Raw genomic sequence first — 20,231 nt, 5'->3', positions numbered from 1 at the left:
CAGGTCAAGGCACCGTTACGCCAACATTGACACCACATGGCAAAGCAACCAACACACGTACCCTGACGCCAGGAGCACCAGGTACCTTGGGTACACCTTCTTTCACGCCACCAGGGCAAGGCATTGGAATATCAACTCTCACACCACCAGATCATGCCACCGGTACGCCCACACTAACACCAGCAGGTCAAGGCACCGTTACGCCAACATTGACACCAAATGGCAAAGCAACCAACACACGTACCCTGACGCCTGATGTACCAGGAGCCTGGGGTACACCTTCTCTCACGTCACCAGGGCAAGGCATTGGAACATCAACTCTCACACCACCAGACCATGCCACCGGTACGCCCACACTAACACCAGCAGGTCAAGGCACCGTTACGCCAACATTGACACCACATGGCAAAGTAACCAACACACGTACCCGGACGCCAGGAGCACCAGGAGCCTGGGGTACACCTTCTCTCACGCCACCAGGGCAAGGCATTGGAACATCAACTCTCACACCACCAGACCATGCCACCGGTACGCCCACACTAACACCAGCAGGTCAAGGCACCGTTACGCCAACATTGACACCACATGGCAAAGCAACCAACACACGTACCCTGACGCCAGGAGCACCAGGTACCTGGGGTACACCTTCTCTCACGCCACCAGGGCAAGGCATTGGAACATCAACTCTCACACCACCAGACCATGCCACCGGTACGCCCTCACTAACACCAGCAGGTCAAGGCACCGTTACGCCAACATTGGCACCGCATGGCAAAGCAACCAACACACGTACCCTGACGCCAGATGTACCAGGAGCCTGGGGTACACCTTCTCTCACGCCACCAGGGCAAGGCATTGGAACATCAACTCTCACACCACCAGACCATGCCACCGGTACGCCCACACTAACACCAGCAGGTCAAGGCACCGTTACGCCAACATTGACACCACATGGCAAAGCAACCAACACACGTACCCGGACGCCAGGAGCACCAGGAGCCTGGGGTACACCTTCTTTCACGCCACCAGGGCAAGACATTGGAACATCAACTCTCCTTCCGCCGGGCCAAGCCACCGGTACGCCAACCCTGACACCACCAGGCCAAGCCACTGGAACACCAACTCTCACTCCGCAAGGCAAAGCTATCGGTACGCCAACCCTCAAACCACCAGGTCAAGCCACAGGAACACCGACTTTGATACCAACTGGCCAAGCCACCGGTTCACCAACCCTGTTACCACCAGGCCAAGCCACTGGAACACGAACTCTAACACCGCCAAGCAAAGGTACCGGTAAACAAACCCTGATACCACCAGGCCAAGCCACTGGAACACCAACTCTCACTCCATTAGGTAAAGGTTCCGGTAAGCCAACCTTGACACCACCAGGCCAAGCCACTGAAACACCAACTCTCACTCCGTCAGGCAAAGGTACCGGTACACCAACACTGACACAACCAGGCCAAGCTACTGAAACATCAACTTACACTTCGCCAGGACAAGCCACTCCATCAACCTTGACACCACCAGGCCAAGCCAGCGGTTCACCAACCCCGACACCACCAGGCCAAGCCAGCGGTTCACCAACCCCGACACCACCAGGCCAAGCCAGCGGTTCACCAACCCCGACACCACCAGGCCAAGCCAGCGGTTCACCAACCCCGACACCACCAGGCCAAGCCAGCGGTTCACCAACCCCGACACCACCAGGCCAAGCCAGCGGTTCACCAACCCCGACACCACCAGGCCAAGCCAGCGGTTCACCAACCCTGACACCACCAGGTCAAGTGACCGCTTCACCAACCTTTGCGCAAAGTTCAACACGTTCAACTCTGGAACCGTCCATGATTTGCAAGGAAGGTTGGACGGACTGGATTAATTTTGGAATTCCCGCAAAATCTGAAGGAGACTTCGAAACTTACACGAGCATACGAGGTATGATTTCTTTTTTCTTGCTCAATTTAAACAAAGAAGTCATAATTAACATGACGCAGCGTGCCAATCAACTCTTGTCAGAACATTTAAAATTTAATTTAATTTAGATATAAATCCATTGCAAAACACGATTTGGTTATTATATAAATAATAATAATTCATTAAATTGGATAAAACTAGTCATTCTTCATTGTGAAAAGAAAAACAACAGCGAAACCTATTTAGTATTGACATTTTTCTGTATTATCCTTCTTGATTTTGTTGAATTTCGAAAGGAAAAATAATACACGTTTCGTTCACCTAAATAGAGACTGTCTTACTATTGTAACAACGTTTACACTGCCAAGATCAACTGCTGTATATTTTTATAGTCTGCTTCTTCGTACTTGTCGGAGGGCCCTTACTAAGATGTCACGTGACATGGTAGGCATAGCCTTATCGGTATCGGCGTGGTTGAATTAATTCCATGATACGTAGTACAAAGTCAAATACTGATGGTGTTACAATACAGATACATAGTCCAACTTAAACCGGCAGTTTCGTCCTTTTGTCGAACAGTAATCACCACCACCACGCTAGTCAAAAAATGATAGAAAATATAAAATCCAGCTATTTTCGAAATTGGTAGCAGATATTACATCTGCTTGTTAAAGGATGTTTTTTGTATAATATCTACCTTTTAGCTCACCTAGGTGAGCTTTTGTGATCACAATTTGTCCGGCGTCCGTCCGTCCGTCCGTAAACTTTTACTTTAAACGACATCTCCTCATAAACCGCTCAGCCAATTTCATCCAAACTTCACAGGAATGTTCATTGGGTGGTCCCCTTTGAAAATTGTTCAAAGAATTGAATTCCATGCAGAACTCTGGCTGCCATGGCAACGGAAAGGAAAAACTTTAAAAATCTTCTTCTCCAAAACCACAAGGCCTAGAGCCTTAATATTTGGTAAATAGCATCATCTAGTGGTCCTCTACCAAAATTGTTAAAACTATCCCCCTGGGGTCAAAAATGGCCCCGCCCCGCGGGTCACTTATTTTACATAGACTTATATAGGGAAAAATTTAAAAATCTTCTTCTCAAAAACCACAAGGCCTAGAACCTTAAAAATTGGTATGTGTCATCATGTAGTGGTCCTCTACAAAATTTGTTCAAATTATTCTCCTGGGGTCAAAAATGGCCCCGCCCCAGGGGTCACTAGTTTTATTACATAGTGTTATATAGTAAATCTTTAAAAATCTTCTCCGAAACTGTAAGGCCCAGGGCTTAGATATTTGGTATACAGCATCTAGTCGACATCTACCAGATTTGTTCATATTATTGCCACAGGGTCAAAATTGGCCCCGCCCTGAAAGTTATTTGTTTTTATGTAGTCTTATATAATAAAACTTTAAAAATCCTCTTCTCCAAAATATAAGACCTAGAGCTTTCATATTTGGTATATAGTGTTACCTAGTGGACCTACACCAAAGGTATTCAAATTATTGTCCCGGGGTCAAATTGGCCTTGCTCAGGGGTCATTTGTTTTTACATTTGTCTTGTCACTTAAACATCTTTTCCTCTGAAAGTAAAGGTCAGAATGACTCCATAATTGATATGTAGCATCCTTACATGGTCCTCTCTCAACTTTGTTCAAATGGTTTTGTTTGGCCCCTTTTAGGGGTCACCAGAGCAAAAAATAGAAAAACCTTTAAACAACTTGATCTTATTAACTGCTTGATGGATCTTCAAGTCTGAAGCATCCTAGCATGGGCCTCTGTCAAGTCTTTTCAAATAATTTTGTTTGGCCCCTTTTAAGGGCCACCAGAGCTAAAATTAGTAAAAAAAAACCTTAACATTTTCTTCGCATGAACCCCTTGATAGATCTTCAGCAAATTTGGTTTGAAGTGTCCTTGCATGGACATCTCTTAAATTTGTTCACATAATTTTGTTTGGCCCGGTTGCCATGGCAACCTAAAGAAAAATGTCAACAATTGGTTATAATCATCTTCTTCTCCTAAACCGCTTTGACAATTTTGATGAAACTTCATAGGAATGATCCTTGGTTGGTGCTTTTTCAAAATTGTTATTATTTTAATTCCATGTAGAACTCTGGTTGGCATGGCAACCTAAAGGAAAAGTGTCAACAATTGGTTACAATCATCTTCTTCTCCTAAACCCCTTTGACAATTTTGATGAAACTTTATAGGAATGATCCTTGGTTGGTGCTTTTTCACAATTGTTCAAAAAAATAATTCCATGCAGAACTCTGGTTGCCATGGCAACCTGAAGGAAAATATAGGCTGTCGTGTCCGCGCTGTGACTTTCTCTTATATGGACAGATTTTAAAATGACTTGCCATATGTTTTCGACATACCAAGACAACGTGTCGTGTGCAAGTCCCATGTCCCTACCTTTAAGGTGAAAGATACACTAAGTGTTTATTCACAATGGAATGCTGAATATGAGGACATAAAGAGTGTTGGCTGTCATTTAGTATGATTGTTTTTTTTCTATGCTCAGAGGCAATTTAATATAACTTGCAATATGTATTTGACACATAAAGGCAAGATCAACTTTTTATGTACTTGTTCATAGATCAATGTCACATTGGGGGGCATTTGTCACATACTTTGACAGCTCTTGTTCAATATTCTTTGAGAAACAAGCTATGTTAAACTCTTTTACTCAGGTGAGCGATTTAGGGCCATCATGGCCCTCTTGTTATACTTTCTACAGAATATGCAGTAAAAATAATTGGGCATGCATACTACCGACAAAAACGTAAAATCTTTCATCATTTTTTTAAGGTTATCCGAATACCTGTGAGGAAGTCGTGGCCGCAGAGTGTCAGATCGCATCTACCGGTCAAAACTATATGTACTCAGGCCAGGATGTCTCGTGTAGTCCAGAAGGCTTAATGTGTGAGGACGGGCCATCACAGAAGTGTGTCGACTACAAGATTAAGTTTTTCTGCTCGTGTAAGTATTTAATTACTCATGTACGATAAACCTGACGTTATAATTGCAATCTTTAAGATTTAAAAGCAATCCGTTATGGTTACCCGCCTTCCCGTAAAAATATTTACCTACTAACATACTGTCTAGACCGTTTGCTTTATGAGTGTTTTTATGATCAACAAGTACTTAAATGCTAATTGTTTTTGATAAGATTATTTATCCGATAATTAGTGCACATGTTTATTACCTTATTGCTTTTCTTTAACGCACTGTCGCTGTACTTTTATAACTTTAAATCAAAGTGAAATCAACAAAGTAAATTATAGTAATCCTGTGTATACTGCAGTTTGTTATATGTAACTTGCACGTCAACATATTCCATTTAAATACAGTTCCACCGCTGTAACAATGATTCATTTGTAAGAACGGTTATTTTTTATTCATATATGTTTTTATAACTTTATCAATAATGTGGCATGGTAAGGTTAGAATGAAAAAAAAACTTAACATTGTTTGCAGGCCAAACTGAGCTGACCACACCTTCAGTCACTACCATCGTGAAGCCTCCGCCAGGCATGGACAGTGGTACACCCACAATGACTCCGCCATCACAGAACACTGGTAGTTATATGGTATAATCACTTTCAAGAGAAATTACTTTCACAACTTTATTGTTGTTTCTTTGGTGTTCCTGTTTCCCCAAACAACACAAGGCCACGCTGCCGCGTGATATCGTTCAACGCAGAGTAATTGTTATGATTTTGTAATGATTAGTTACAGAATCGTTCTAATATAAACAATAATACATCTTACACCTTTCTGGTTTAATTCACAACTTGCTCTTCATTGATTTGAAATAAACTATAACACAAATGGATTCTATTTTTTATATGAAACAGTCTGAGGCAGATAATGGCGCATTGTGTCGGGCAAAATATTATACTGACATAATGAATTTAACAGAAAATGAAAGAAAATGAAAGACATTACGTTAAATTCATCCGCCAAATAAGTAGTGTGTACGTGTTTGAAGTCATTTTAGAAGTTTGATTCAAAATTGAAGAAATTATGTCTTAAGCATTTAGTTATATTAAGGCAAGAGGGTGCAAATACTGGTCTCCATGACGGCAGAATAATTATATGGAAAAAGGACAGGATGCAGAACTCCTCTATAACGTTAGTAAAAACCCTCACTTAAGAAGCTTATATGTATCTATCCCCGGCAGATGTACCAACAATGACTCCTCCAAGCGTGACCGATGTGCCAGGGACGACGGGAAAATACAACTGCACACAAGGTTGGACTTCCGCCATGAGCGTCACCACTTCTGCTATTACCGGGGACGAATTAGAGACGATCACGGACTTGAGGAGGAAATACAAGTTTTGTGACGACGAGATGATTGTGTCCATTAGGTAATTATGCATTCCTTTATTGCCAAAGTCTTAGCTTGTCTGACACTTCAAGATTTAAACATTAAGAAACTATTAAAATTTGATGCAGGCAAAAGTTTAAATCGTAAAATACATATTCGTAGTAGTTTCATAAGATAAAAGAAGCATCGTGATTAAACAGATAAAATGAATTTTTGTCTATGGTCAGAGTTTATACTTACCTGCCATCAACTTCTCCAGGTGTGCCGATCTGATTTCTGACAAGACCGCCGAAGAGTTGGGTCAAAAGGTCACGTGTGACATGACCGAAGGCCTCATCTGTAAGGGTGCAGACCAGGCCGGTGGCAAGTGTGCGGACTACACGGTGCAGTTCTACTGCGATTGTGAAGGTATATATCGGGTATTTTAACATAGGGTATTAAAAATTGATATAGGAAGTAAAGCTTTTTTCAAATTAAAGCGCATATTGGGAACGAAATGCGAAATAATTATTTCCAATAGATGAACGACCAATTTTTGATTCCGCAAATGAATATTTCTTTCGTAAGGCGGTCTATTCTTTTGTACTCTGATATGTAAATTTATCATCTAAATTTTTCACATGTATGTTTTCACAGCCTCCATGATGACCACAACCTTAGCTCCCCCAATTATACCAGGAGGTACCCCAGCGCTTCGGCCACCATACCACGAGCAAGTCACACCAACACTCAAGTCCACCTCGCACCCAGGAGAGACCACAGTCACGCCCCGGAGGTCATGTGATATACCCCTTGGAGTAACAGACAGGCAGATTGTGTCAGATAGTCAACTTTCAGCTTCAACCTCCTTCAATTTTACCTTCGAAACAACTAATGGCCGTCTGATGCAGCAACCTTCAGGGACAAACGGAGGAGCGTGGATGCCAAGGTAGTTTTAATTCATTTTTATGAATAAGTTTGTGAAAGGAATCACAAATCAGTTGTTAGTATCTAAAGTATAATGCCATTGTTCTGTGCTCAACGCATGTGCTACTTTATCTTCAGATTCTTCGATACCCAACAATTCATTCAAGTGGACTTTGGTCAACCCGAGAAAATATCCGGGGTGGTAACACAAGGACGACAGGACACTGACCAATGGGTTGAATCATTCCTGATTGAGACCAGTCTTGACGGTATTCACTGGTACAAGTACGCGGACCGAGATTCCAAGAAAGCCTACACCATATTCCCTGCAAATTTTGACCGCAACACGCCCGTCAAGTCTTTCTTCGACCGTGAAGTTGACGCCCAATACGTGCGCATCGTACCAATGACATGGAATGACAAGATTGTCCTTCGGTTCGACGTGCTGTCCTGTTATGGACGGTCAAAGACGCCGTCTCCGGGTCATTTCACGACCGACAGGCCTACAGTCACCACGCCAACCTCAGTTGAACCAACACCCCCTCCTTGTAAGCGTTGTATTCGACTTATATTGACATTGATCTTAATATGTATACGTTTAATAATCTTACTAAAGCCTCGTGTATATATTTCAGCTATGATTTAGCATTATTTAATTTAGTATTACTATAATAATTATAATTGAAACCGATATTGTGGCTTTTTTGTACGTGGTATTTCGGTCAAAGACCATCAAATGCACTGATAATTAAAGCAGTAACATGCATCTTGAAACAAACAGATTAGTGTTAAAAAGTACTTTCCCCACCAATTGCAGTGTGCTTGGAGCCCATGGGTATCGACAACCCAATGCTCGTAAAAGACGGTCAGCTTACCTCTAGCTCTAACCTTGACTCGATGCACGGTGCGGCTGCTGGCAGGTTATATAACGAGTTCACTGGATGGGCCCCCGTGTACGTACATTGAAGGGTTGCACTCTGCATTAAATCTGGAATATAATGTTGAAAATATGCACATTAGTTTAAATTTCAACAAAACATACCTGGTATGTGTTTGTGTTTATACAGGTCGATTTTGAGATTTTGATCGAAACCCGTCAGGCAAATGTTTTATATGATTGTTTATTATCGAACGGTTTTTACCAATTTTTGATTATATATATTATATTATAAGTATGTATTATTAATGCCGCTTACCCTGCACTCTGTTATAGTTCGACTTCCGGTAAGCAGTGGCTACAAGTAGATCTATTGGAGCCCCGCTATGTTTCCGGTATCCTCACACAGGGCATCCCAGACAAGGACATGTGGAGTGTACAATACGTTGTCTCCTTCTCTAATGTAAGTAGATGGTTGGTCTATTCTAAGTTCAATCTTACTTAAATATAACAAACATTGCTAAATTATGACAATATGAGCTATTGTCCATGGAAAAACGCAACAAAACACAAAACATCTGTTTTGGTTATACATTTATACAGAGCTTTGCGTATTATTGAAAACAAGTGTTATAAATTGACAGTGGACCAGGGTAACGTTTATTTGTTCAATAGGTAATAGGCGTATAAACATAACCGTTATCATGTTTACAGGATGGCTATACCTTCACCGCATACTCGGAGAAAAATGGTGGGCTTCCTATGTTATTCAATGCCAACAACGATCGTAACTCCATCGTCAAGATGATGTTTAACCGAAACATTGTGGGACGATATGTCAGAGTCACGCCTATTGAAGGAGGCTGGGCGGGTATCGGTCTGAGGTTCAACCTGATTGGCTGTTTTAAGTAAGTCTATTGCTGATTGGCGTCTTTAACAATGTCTTATAGCTGATTGGCTGCTTTAAGTTAGTTGTTAAGCTGATTGGCGTCTTAAACTATGTTTTATAGCTGATTGGCTTCTGCAAGTAAGTCTTTAAGCTGATCATATGGTAGCAAGAAGTCTTTAAACCGGTTGGATGGTACGAATACGTCTTAAAGCTTGTTGGATTGTAAAAAAATGGTATTCTACGAATCAGATCCGTGATCTAGTGTAAGCATACTTAACTGTCAACCCAATTGGAAAAGGTTGGGTCCCTGGCCGAAACGGGAGTCCTGTGAGACACTGCTATACACTGTTGTATGTCAAAGAACTAGATAAGCTCTTATCAGGACTACATGTGTGTGCACAATAACATACAGCCTAACAAGAATTATACCCTCAGTAGGTCCGACGCTTTTGTATGAATGTGCCGTTGTTCTGGTTTAATTAACGTACACCCACCCGTTCGATGTGTGACTTCTATCGTGGTAGTTGAACAATATAATTGCTAGGTATTAGCAAAACCTCGAGTAATTGAAAAAAAAACACCTGATCAAAACCACTATTAGTACACTTGTAAGAATAAATATGTCGTCGATAGTACAATAAAACGTTGATAAAAAACGAAATTTATATTTAAATACTATTTTTTGTTGTTATGGAATTGTTTATTGTCTCCGTCAAACGCCCATCAACAATCGTCCACTCATTATAACCTACTTCACAGAATGTCACGTATAGAATACTCAATAGCATAAGTATTATATGTATTATTTTATTTCCGTTCAGCATATCGACTACGGCACCGCCGATGACAACCCAGACAGTGGTACCACCTACTCTGTCATTCGCCCTCCCCAACATTACAACACCTATTATCGTACCTCCAACACAGATTCTCCCAGGTAACGTATTTATTTCAAATCCATCGTGACATCAACATAGACTCTCCCAGGTAACGTCTTTACTACAAATCCATGGTACCACCAACACAGGTTCCCTGAGGTAACAATTTGATATTAACCATAAGTTGTCGACACGACGTCCTGAAATTACTAAGATATGTCATCCAATTTGTATATCACACTACATATGAAACAAATGCATGATATTAGACACCATTAATGTATTTGCAAACAATATCTAATGCTCGTATAGCCAGTTCTTATAGTAATGTTCATAACCATGTAGGTAAATCTCATACAAGAAGTTTCATTTTTAATAATAAAGCTGTGACATAACGATACATTTTATGTGGTTATAAAATTGACTTGTATTTACCTTAGTGTGTACAATCCCCATGGGTATTGGTAACCGGTACATTATCAGAGCCAATCAGATCTCAGCTTCCTCCAGCCTCGATATCGAGCCGATATCTTTTGGGTCTTCAGGAATCAAGTTGCCCTGGACACCTGTGTATGCGCTATATATTCCATTATGATATAAACCCAATATATATAACAATACGTCAATAGTATCGCTTGTTATACAGAATATGGTTTTAATGATTACGGAATCTTATTTATATATTGGTATCCACATAACGATTCGGGCATTTTTTAACGACACATCCACCATCTATGCCTTTCATTATTTACAATATATTAAACTAATTGACTTCATTGAATATGAACTGATTTTGCAGGCCAACGGACCTCCACCCGTACGTCCAAGTAGACTTCTTGGAGCCAAAAACCCTATCGGGCGTGCTCATTCAAGGCAGCCCGTACAAGTCCGAATGGGTAACATCCTACCAAGTTTACACCAGCTTAGATGGCAATACTTGGACACCATACTCCGACATCGTGAATGCTAAAATACCTACGACTTTCAAAGGCAACAAGGATAACACTGGAGAGGTTACCAATTTGTTTAACAGGAACATCTATGGTAGATTTATCCGGATCTACCCAATCAGTTTCCACACAGCTGCTACCCTGATGTTTGAGATCCTAGGATGTAACCCATCAGAGGCTGTTAACATGACAACAACAGTGTCTCCAAGCGGTGTCAGCACATTTACACCGACTGTGTCCCCACCAGCGGGCTCAAAGAACACCCCGACCATTACTCCACCTTCACAGACTGGTACCCCAACCACACTAGGATTTGGACAAACTGTGCCAATTACAACTCCGACCTACGTGGCTCCCCCAACAGGTAGGATCACAGTGGTCATTGCTGTTTTGACATTTGAATTATTTTTCTTCGATATATAAAAACAATAATAAATCAGCATTTAACAAGGAAATGGTACAAGCGAATGGTACATCGAACTGAAATAAATCACAATGCTTTGCACTCAAACATCGCCGTTGTTTTTTAAACAAGAGTGCCTCTTTAATTCTAAACAATAGATCCTTATATCCTGCAAATGGATAATTGAATCTACTTTTTATAAGCTCTTTTTAAAGTGTCGGATACATTTTCAGTAAATATTTAGTGTTTCTGACTCGTTTTGTTTTGCTTTCCAAAGCGAGAGTTCGTCCGTCACACCCTTTTTCAGAAGTTTGTATATTGGGAGTTCAATTCAATTTGAAACATAGACGTGCTCCAAATAATTTAAGTATAATTTTAGGGTGTCTTACATACTATATTGCTCATTTCAGTTTGTCTGACGCCAATGGGTCTTGAGTACACCCGAACCGTGTTTGATCGTCAAATCACATCGTCTTCAAAAATGAATGAGCTCACTGGGGCCACACAAGGCAGAATACACAGTAACTCAAGCTGGATTCCTAGGTAGGATAATCTGCTTATACAAACACACGTATTGATAATGACATTAATCAATCAAATGATATTCAAAATTTATAAATAAAACAGGTATGAACTATTGTGACACTAGACAGAAGTGTGTATTTGCCGGTAAGGCTGTCTTTCTTAACTTAATGTGTAACAACATTTTACAGACCAGAAAAGTCGCAATTATAAAAGCGAAATAAATCCGATTCATACTATGTTCATGGTATATTAACATGAATTTGCTACCTTATTTCAGTCTAAACGACTCATCTCCATGGATCCAAGTCAACTTTGAAAAGCCAAAACTGTTGAGCGGTATATTGACACAGGGAGAAAACGGCGGGCAAAGATGGGTCACCAAATACACGGTAGATTTCAGCATGGATGGCAAAACCTTCTATCCATACACCCTCCTTCTTGGCGACCCCAAACCCGTTGTGTTTAGTGGTAACAACGACAGCAACTCACTGGTCAGACAGCTTTTCAACAGAAACGTCACAGCGCAGTACATACGTATTCACCCTAAAGAATGGCACGGAAATGCAGCAGCTATTCGGTTCAACATCATCGGTTGCAACCCAGACAGTCCACAGACACCGACTGTAACGACTCCAAGTCCCTCTGTCACCCCACCGATTACTGTAACAGGCGTCCGAATTACAAACGTGTACGAGCACATCAGCACCATCTCGGGAATGTTCCCACCTTCACGTATGTACAAAGTCAAAGTTATCCTCAACGTTTATTGTTCGGTCAATCCGTGTCCACTATCAACTACTTACAAAGCAAGTCCTTTAAATTAGTCAGCTAGCCAAAAGAAGCCTGTGGACAACTTATTAAAGTTTTATACAATTGTGCATCTGCCTTCTAAACCTATTACTATAAAGGCTTATATCATACATATGATAGTGATACCTGATTTGTTCAATTATTACAGTATGTACGGTACCAATGGGGGTTGCAAACACTCTGATTGTCAAGGATCAGCAGTTGAGTGCCTCATCATCCAATGATATGTTCAGTGGCGCCGAGAGATCGCGATTTGATGCTCAGAAAGATGGTAGTTTCTATGGCGGCTGGGTAGCAGGGTAAGTCAGATAAAATAACCGAATGTTTAAATAAAATTCACACTTACTTGATGTTTTGTTACAGGTGTAGACTTCGTCTTCTCCATGACAACTATGCTTTGCCAATGTTGCATACATTGCATTGCGAGAACGCAGACGTGTTTTAAGGAATGCATTGAGTTGTTATAAAGCTAATGTTTATCACATCAATAATGTTTATTTCAGAGAAAATAACATTAAGCAGTACATCCAAGTGGATTTTCTGGCACCATACTACGTTGGCGGAATTAAGACTGAAGGACGCTCGGACAAAGACCAATGGGTTACGAAGTACGAGATCTATTACAGCACGGATGGGAAACACTATAGCGCCCTGCCCAAGTCCTACATGGATAGCTCGCCAATGGTGTTCACCGGAAATAAAGACTCCGGCACGCCTGTTGCAAACTTGTTCAACCTGGTGGCCGCTCGTTGGATCAGGTAAGCCTTGGCTACAGCTTATCTATTTTCTGCTAGTGTATAAAAAGCGCCGTTCTTTTATGAATATGACTTAATTTAAATCACATAGATATATTATTACATAATGAAAGCACTTTCATGACGCACTACTTCGTTTATTGAAGCCATTCAATATCTTGAAATGATACTTTTTTATACCGCGACGACATCAGAGTTGAACTCGGCCGTATTGCATATTTTACAGTATGTAATGTTGCAGATGCATGATAAATTGATGATGGATAAGGAATATTATTGTTAGTCAAATGATGTGTGGGGGTTGTATATGTTCGAGTTCCATGCTTATTGTCCATAATGCATGAGATCGAAGGTTGAGTGCGATGTATCTTTACGCAAGCAACAATGAGTTATACAATCCCACAGACCAACCGAGTCGAGAAGAATTTCTTTTTTTTTACCTTTAAAGTATTTTAAAATACCATAGCGAACGTTTAATTGACGAAGTGATTTGCGCATGCGCACTAGACTACTGTAGATGCGGAATCAGAAACTACAATGTTTAATACGGTTTGTTTTTCCCGTTTCCATTTTTTACGTTACAATTATACAATACTTTCCACGGACATTTTACAATTATAAAATATTTAAGAATTTGTACTAAAAACAATACAATCACTATGTATCTTAAATGTTGAAAACAGTTGAATTCAAATATAATTTAATCTGTAAGGGGTTGGAAAAGAGTTGCAAAACCCACAAACAACTTAAAAATATGTATCTGGAAGGCTTTTTCACCCCGAGGAATGCATTATGAAACTGAAAACTGTCAACCTTCCTTTTAAATACACAGAATCCACCCAGTCGAATGGCACAATGCCATTTCAGTAAGATTCGAGGTACTTGGCTGCATGTCTCCGTCGCGGTCACTGCTTACGACCACCACAGTCCCTACCACACCGACTACACCCATGTCTGGTACGCACTTAATACGGATTTTATGTTTGTTTTAAAGGGACTGTACACCAGATTGGCACCAAAAACGTTTTTTTTTCTGTAATGAATCTCAGGACAATTCTTTAATAGAATGTGTTACGCTTTGATATCATAATTGTAAAAAAAGTACCAAAATGTAAAAAAAAATCTGTCGGAGACCGGGTTCGAACCTTGTCGCCAACATTGCATTCGAGCGCTGTATCCACTGAGCTACGTAGGATTACTTTGAACGAGTGGTATATTTAAGCTATATACATAACTTGGTAATATCACGTGATAACATCGACTAGCCAATCACGCATAAGGAATGAATTTTACTAGGTAGACATACCCAGTAAACTTTTTTAATGGAAAAATACGAAATAACTGCTAAACTTAAAAAAATGTAAACTATGTGATACTTCAGTTAGAAAGTTTCAATGCATTGTACACATAAATACCAAGTTTATGTCAGTTTTAGACAATTGTCATTTTTTTCTTGCCAATTGGTCATCTGGTGCACAGTTGCTTTAAGTTAAAGAAAGTATTTGAAATAAAGGAAGAACATTATTAAAGCAACGAAGATTACTGAAAAGGTTAAAAATCTAGTTCACTCACTTACAATCACTTTTGGATTTGATATCAAAATAATTATAACTATTTATGAATGGCTTACAACGTGTTTTTGTAAATAGCGATTTTTACGATAATTTATGCATTCTCTATCTTCGGCTGACACTGTGAGAATCAATTCATACAAACCAACGCCCACCTTAATGTCGTGTCTAGTAAGACATGGTGCTATACTGGCTTTTGTAAGAACATTAAACCTTTTCAGTAACCGGTACACGCACACCTGGTACCGGAACCGCCACCGGCACAAGGCCAGCCTCCATTGTTAGCCCAACCGCCTGTGCATACTGGACACCTTGGGTGAGCGCCAGCAAGCCAGACAAGGAGGGGGAATACGAGTCAGCCTGGCAGTTGAAACAGCTTATTACTTTCTGCGACTACCAGTACGTCCAACAGACCGAGTGTAGGACCACAGGTTAGGCTTTACTGATATATTGTATCAAGATAAGTGAGATCGTTCGTATAATAACAGTGCTTAACGTTTCAATGGAAAACCCTCTTATGTGTTCGACCTTTATCTTTTGCCTCTTAACATGGACTCATTAAATGTTTGGCAACATGCCTTGTCCTCCAAATTGTATTGTTTCCATTGCATTTAAAGGCATGCCTTTAATGCGTCAGTATTGATATATGGTTGTGTTCGAGGCATTTTTTACCCATAAACCACGCTTACCCTATTGCCAGCACAAATCAAAAATAAATAATAGTTCATGAGTTTGTTTATGGGCAATTTATCTTCTTGTCTGTTCGTATATATATTCCCGAAACATTATTCCACGTAACGCCAAATTAACCATCAATTCAATTGTTTTAAACGTTAACCTAATACTCGTTTTATATTAGAGATATGTTGTCCCAGTCCACATATTGCATTCAAAAATGATGTTGCGATATGTTTTAGGTACGCACATCCCGTACTATCAGACTGGCGAGAATGGTGTGATTTGCAACAATGACTTGAAGGGCCTTCTTTGCTACGCCAAGAACCAATCCGACGGCAGTTGTCTCGATTATGAAATCCGAGTCTTCTGTGACGAATGTGCATCTACACCAGCTGTTACAACACCGGCTCCTAAGACGTGCAACCCACGCTGGCTACCTTGGATTAACAGCATGACACCAACAAACGAAATGAGCTACGTCGAGCACGAGTTCATGAGCCTTCAGAAACAACAAGAACTTTGCTTCGATGGCAAAATCACTCGAATTGAATGTCAAACAATATATGGAGTTAGCTTCCACAGAGCTGGGACCTTGGGCTCTACCTGTGAGATTCTTAGCGGTCTTACCTGCAAGAATAGCGACAACTATCCTGTTCCATGTGATGACTTCCAGGTCCGATACTACTGCGACTGTGCGCGTACGTACCCATCGCCTTTAATAGCATATGTCTTGGGTTTCAAGTACGGAAAAACCCATCCGCATCGTGCCCGAGGGTTGGATTTTTTCTTTCAGGACGGGAAATACATGATTGCTTTTACTTGCATACCCTAGATTATACATTTTTGAAAACATTTTTTTTTTGTAAAAGACGCATGTTTGTACCTTTCTTGGGAAAGCGCGTGCAACGTTGTTTATTTCAAAGTCTTGTACGGGTAATAAACTTAATTGGGCTTTATTTCAATGACATAATGTATTTAGCATAATGAACTAAAGAGTAAAAGAAAAAAGAGCAACGCGATGTTACAAGTCACTCATCTGGCATGGGTGTGCCAGATGGAACTTTGTAGCTTAGCTAAACTCACACAAAGTGCATGTCCCGTTTGCAACTTCACATTGTCCTGTATTGCCTATATAAGATAATAACACTTTTTTGAACGAAGGTTATAGTATTTGTTTTATAGGATCAAATATATTTGATTTAATATAAATTTTAAAGCTCCGACAATAACTCCAACGGGCTACACAGGAAATGGCACTCCGACAATAACTTCTCCTGGCTACACCCGAACTGGCACTCCGACTTTAACTCCTCCAGGCTACACCGGAACTGGCACTCCGACAATAGCCCCCACAGGCTACACTGGAACTGGCACTCCGACAATAACTCCTCCAGGCTACACAGGAACTGGTACTCGTACAATTACTCCAACGGGCGACACCGGAACTGGCACTCCTACAGTAAGACCACCTGGTTATACAGGCACTCCGACACAGAAACCTGGCGGTAACGACAACGGCACTCCAACCTTAACACCACCAGGTAATACGGATACAGGTTCACCGACAATCACTCCTCCTGGCTACATCGAAACTGGCTCTCCGACAATCACCCCAACCGGCTACAACGGAACTGGTACTCCGACAATAACTCCAACGGGATCTACTGGATTTATCACTCAGACAATAACTCCTACAGGCTACACAAGAACTGGCACGTCGATATTAACTCCAACAGACTACACCGACTCTGGCACGCGGACAGTAAGACCACCTGGTTATACAGGCACTGGCACTCCGACACTGAAACCTGGCAGTAAGAACAACGGCACTCCAACCTTAACACCATCAGGTTATACAGGTACAGGCCCTCCGACAATCACTATTCCTGACTACACCGGAATTGGCTCTCCGACAATCATTCCCCCTGGCTACACCGGAACTGGCTCTCCAACTCTCTCTCCGACAGGCTATTCTGGTACAGGAATTCCAACTGTTTCTCCAACAGGACATTCAGGAGGGACTCCAACACTCATACCAACTACTTGTGCTATTGTCACTAAATGGTCATCTTGGGTCAACCGCCATACACCGGATGCGACTAAAGATGAAATCGAGAGCATGACAGCTGCTGAAAAAATAACATTCTGTGGCTTAGGAAAGATTATTGCTGTTGAGTGTAAAACTATCAATAACATACCAAGCTACAGTGCGGGAGATTTTGGTTTTAAGTGTGACATAACCAATGGTGCCACGTGCGTAGCCAAGGATAACTTCCCTATTGGTTGTCAAGACTACATGATCAGATATCAATGTCAAGAGCAGATTTGTGGTGGTAAGTACTGAACTCATCACACACGGTTAAATAAACAAGAATAAATGTAGATTTTGTTAGTAGTTCAAGTTAAAATATATAATAAATATTTGCAACGTGTTGATAAATTTAAATCCTTTATTCAACGTACAGCAGATCGAAATAAAGAATACGTTATGTAAACAATAACTTTTTATAGTTTATCAAATTTGTGGAAGTGACGAATTCGATCAACATTTCAGAACCAACTACAACAAGCCAAACCACCGATGGTACCGGAACCCGAACTTTCAGTCCAAAGGTACCCGGTCAGAACACACCGACGTTGACACCACCCGGTGGAAGCACGGCCACACCCACTGCGGTCCCCACCACCGTCTGTGCCACAACAACACGCTGGAGCAGTTGGTTGAATCGGGATAAACCGATCACAGGAGAAGGGGATAAGGAGGTTAGGTTTACACATGATTGTTATATTAATATTGTTATGTTTGTCGTTATTTGAATGATTGTTTTAAATGATTTTGAAGCCATCAATTACAATTTAGATATACAAAAAGCTCAACTAATTATATTGGAATATTGTGTGATTGGTTACTCCTTGTGTCTGAAAATGAAATAAATATGCTCAATGTGCTGTTTTATTAATCATCAATTAGTCAAATTGCTTCTATTTCTTTTTAATAGGCTATGACTGGTGAAGAAAAACAGAAGTTCTGTCCAGGTGGCACGATTGCGACAGTGGAATGTGCTTCAATCGATAGTGTACCGTATTACCTGAGTTTGGACATAGTGGACTGTAACCCCATTACTGGACTCTTTTGTGACAACAATATGAATATGGAAATGTGTGCAGACTACATGATTCGGTACCAGTGTGAAGAGACAACATGTACAGGTACACGTTTACTCACAGACTTACAGTGCATGTGAACGAAATGTCGCTTAAATGATATCAATAAGATGTGCACACATGTTTGCCATACGATACTATATAATAATAACTGATTAGTTTAAAATTAAATTATTAGAACTCAAATGATAATGTAATTCAACTTCTGTAGAATGTTTATCACATAACGCCCTATTTAATGTATTACATGTACAAATAAAGGACCTACCCTGCCACCAACTACACAGAGCCAGTCCACACTCACTCCTCCACGGTTCTCTCGCACAACCACATCTCCAGGACAAGGCGGGAAACTGACAACGTATACACATAAAGGGACAACGCATACAGGAACGGTATCCACTTTCGAAACGCCAAAGTTTGCCTCGTCTACAGCCCACCCAAACACGTCTGGAAACCAAACACCAACACAGTCACCGTCGTTGATATGTGAAACAAAAAAGCGTTGGTCTATGTGGATTGACAGAAGAACACCTGGAATCAATGCGACTGGTGATCACGAATACATGACAACCACGGAGCTCCAACGATTTTGCGCTAGAGGAGCAATCAGTGGTGTTGAATGCCAAACCTTTGACGGTCACAATTTCGATAAAACTCCAGACTTTGTGACTTGTACTATGGAAAACGGTCTTGTATGTGACGGGGTAGAGAACTTTCCGATAGCATGCATGGACTATAGAATGCGATATGAATGCACAGAACAAATATGTCAAACGCCAACTGCAAGTGCTGCTAGTACACCTACAGTCCATCCGCCGAGTGCCACCGACGGTGTCCCAACTGTAAGTCCATCGGGATCCTATACAGGAACCCCGACATCGCAACCACCAGGTGTAACAGGTAAGCCAACGGCCCGTCCACCAAATGCCACAGGCGGAGTACCCACTGAAACCCCTAAGCGTTTTTACACTGATACCCCAACAATGCACCCAACGGGAGTTTCCGGTGAGCCAACGGCCCTTCCACCGAATTTATCAGGCGGAGTACCCACTATTACCCCTAAGGAATCTTGCACTGGTACTCCAACAATGCACCCAACGGGAGTTTCCGGTGAGCCAACGGCCCTGCCACCGAGTGCATCAGGCGGAGTACCCACTGTAACCAGGAAGGGATCTTACGCTGGTACTTCAACAATACCTGGCGTTTCTGGCCATCCATCCATTGGCCGTACTGTTATACCAACCGTTAATCGCTGTACACAGAGTCATTGGAGCTCATGGATTAACAGAGATAACCCTAACATTGGCGGTGGCGACTACGAAAGTTTGACTGACAAAGAGAAGGCTGATTTCTGTATTGGCGGCACTATCAAGAGTATTGAGTGCGTCACAACCGACGGCATTGCTTCCTACAGCTCTGGAGAAATTATCTCATGCACGCTTCTTAACGGATTTTCTTGCAACAGTCAAGACAATGCTCCGATTCCTTGCAGTGACTACAAAATCCGATACTTTTGCCAGTGTGAAGGTATGTTTACGTTAGTTTGATCGGTGACGATAAGAAGTCATATTATG

At 41.3% G+C, this 20,231-nt stretch overlaps 1 protein-coding gene across 1 annotated transcript in view; it reads left to right on the top strand.

The window, feature by feature from the left end:
• LOC128234842 (mucin-5AC-like) overlaps positions 1–20,231 on the top strand; it is a 74,090-nt gene that overhangs the window by 33,572 nt on the left and 20,287 nt on the right. Inside the window, 24 exon segments of the mRNA XM_052949386.1 lie at positions 370–1,935; positions 4,722–4,892; positions 5,391–5,492; positions 6,098–6,287; positions 6,507–6,655; positions 6,884–7,175; positions 7,292–7,701; positions 7,971–8,106; positions 8,367–8,493; positions 8,745–8,938; positions 9,741–9,856; positions 10,238–10,367; positions 10,597–11,111; positions 11,561–11,693; positions 11,953–12,407; positions 12,634–12,784; positions 12,989–13,243; positions 14,073–14,197; positions 15,033–15,242; positions 15,729–16,187; positions 16,707–17,826; positions 18,060–18,252; positions 18,489–18,699; positions 18,916–20,184. Coding sequence (XP_052805346.1) covers positions 370–1,935; positions 4,722–4,892; positions 5,391–5,492; positions 6,098–6,287; positions 6,507–6,655; positions 6,884–7,175; positions 7,292–7,701; positions 7,971–8,106; positions 8,367–8,493; positions 8,745–8,938; positions 9,741–9,856; positions 10,238–10,367; positions 10,597–11,111; positions 11,561–11,693; positions 11,953–12,407; positions 12,634–12,784; positions 12,989–13,243; positions 14,073–14,197; positions 15,033–15,242; positions 15,729–16,187; positions 16,707–17,826; positions 18,060–18,252; positions 18,489–18,699; positions 18,916–20,184 — 8,679 coding nt within the window.

The sequence above is a fragment of the Mya arenaria genome, chromosome 1, assembly GCF_026914265.1.
Source record: "Mya arenaria isolate MELC-2E11 chromosome 1, ASM2691426v1".
NCBI lineage: Eukaryota > Metazoa > Mollusca > Bivalvia > Myida > Myidae > Mya > Mya arenaria.
This window is presented reverse-complemented; position numbering and strand designations above follow the sequence as displayed.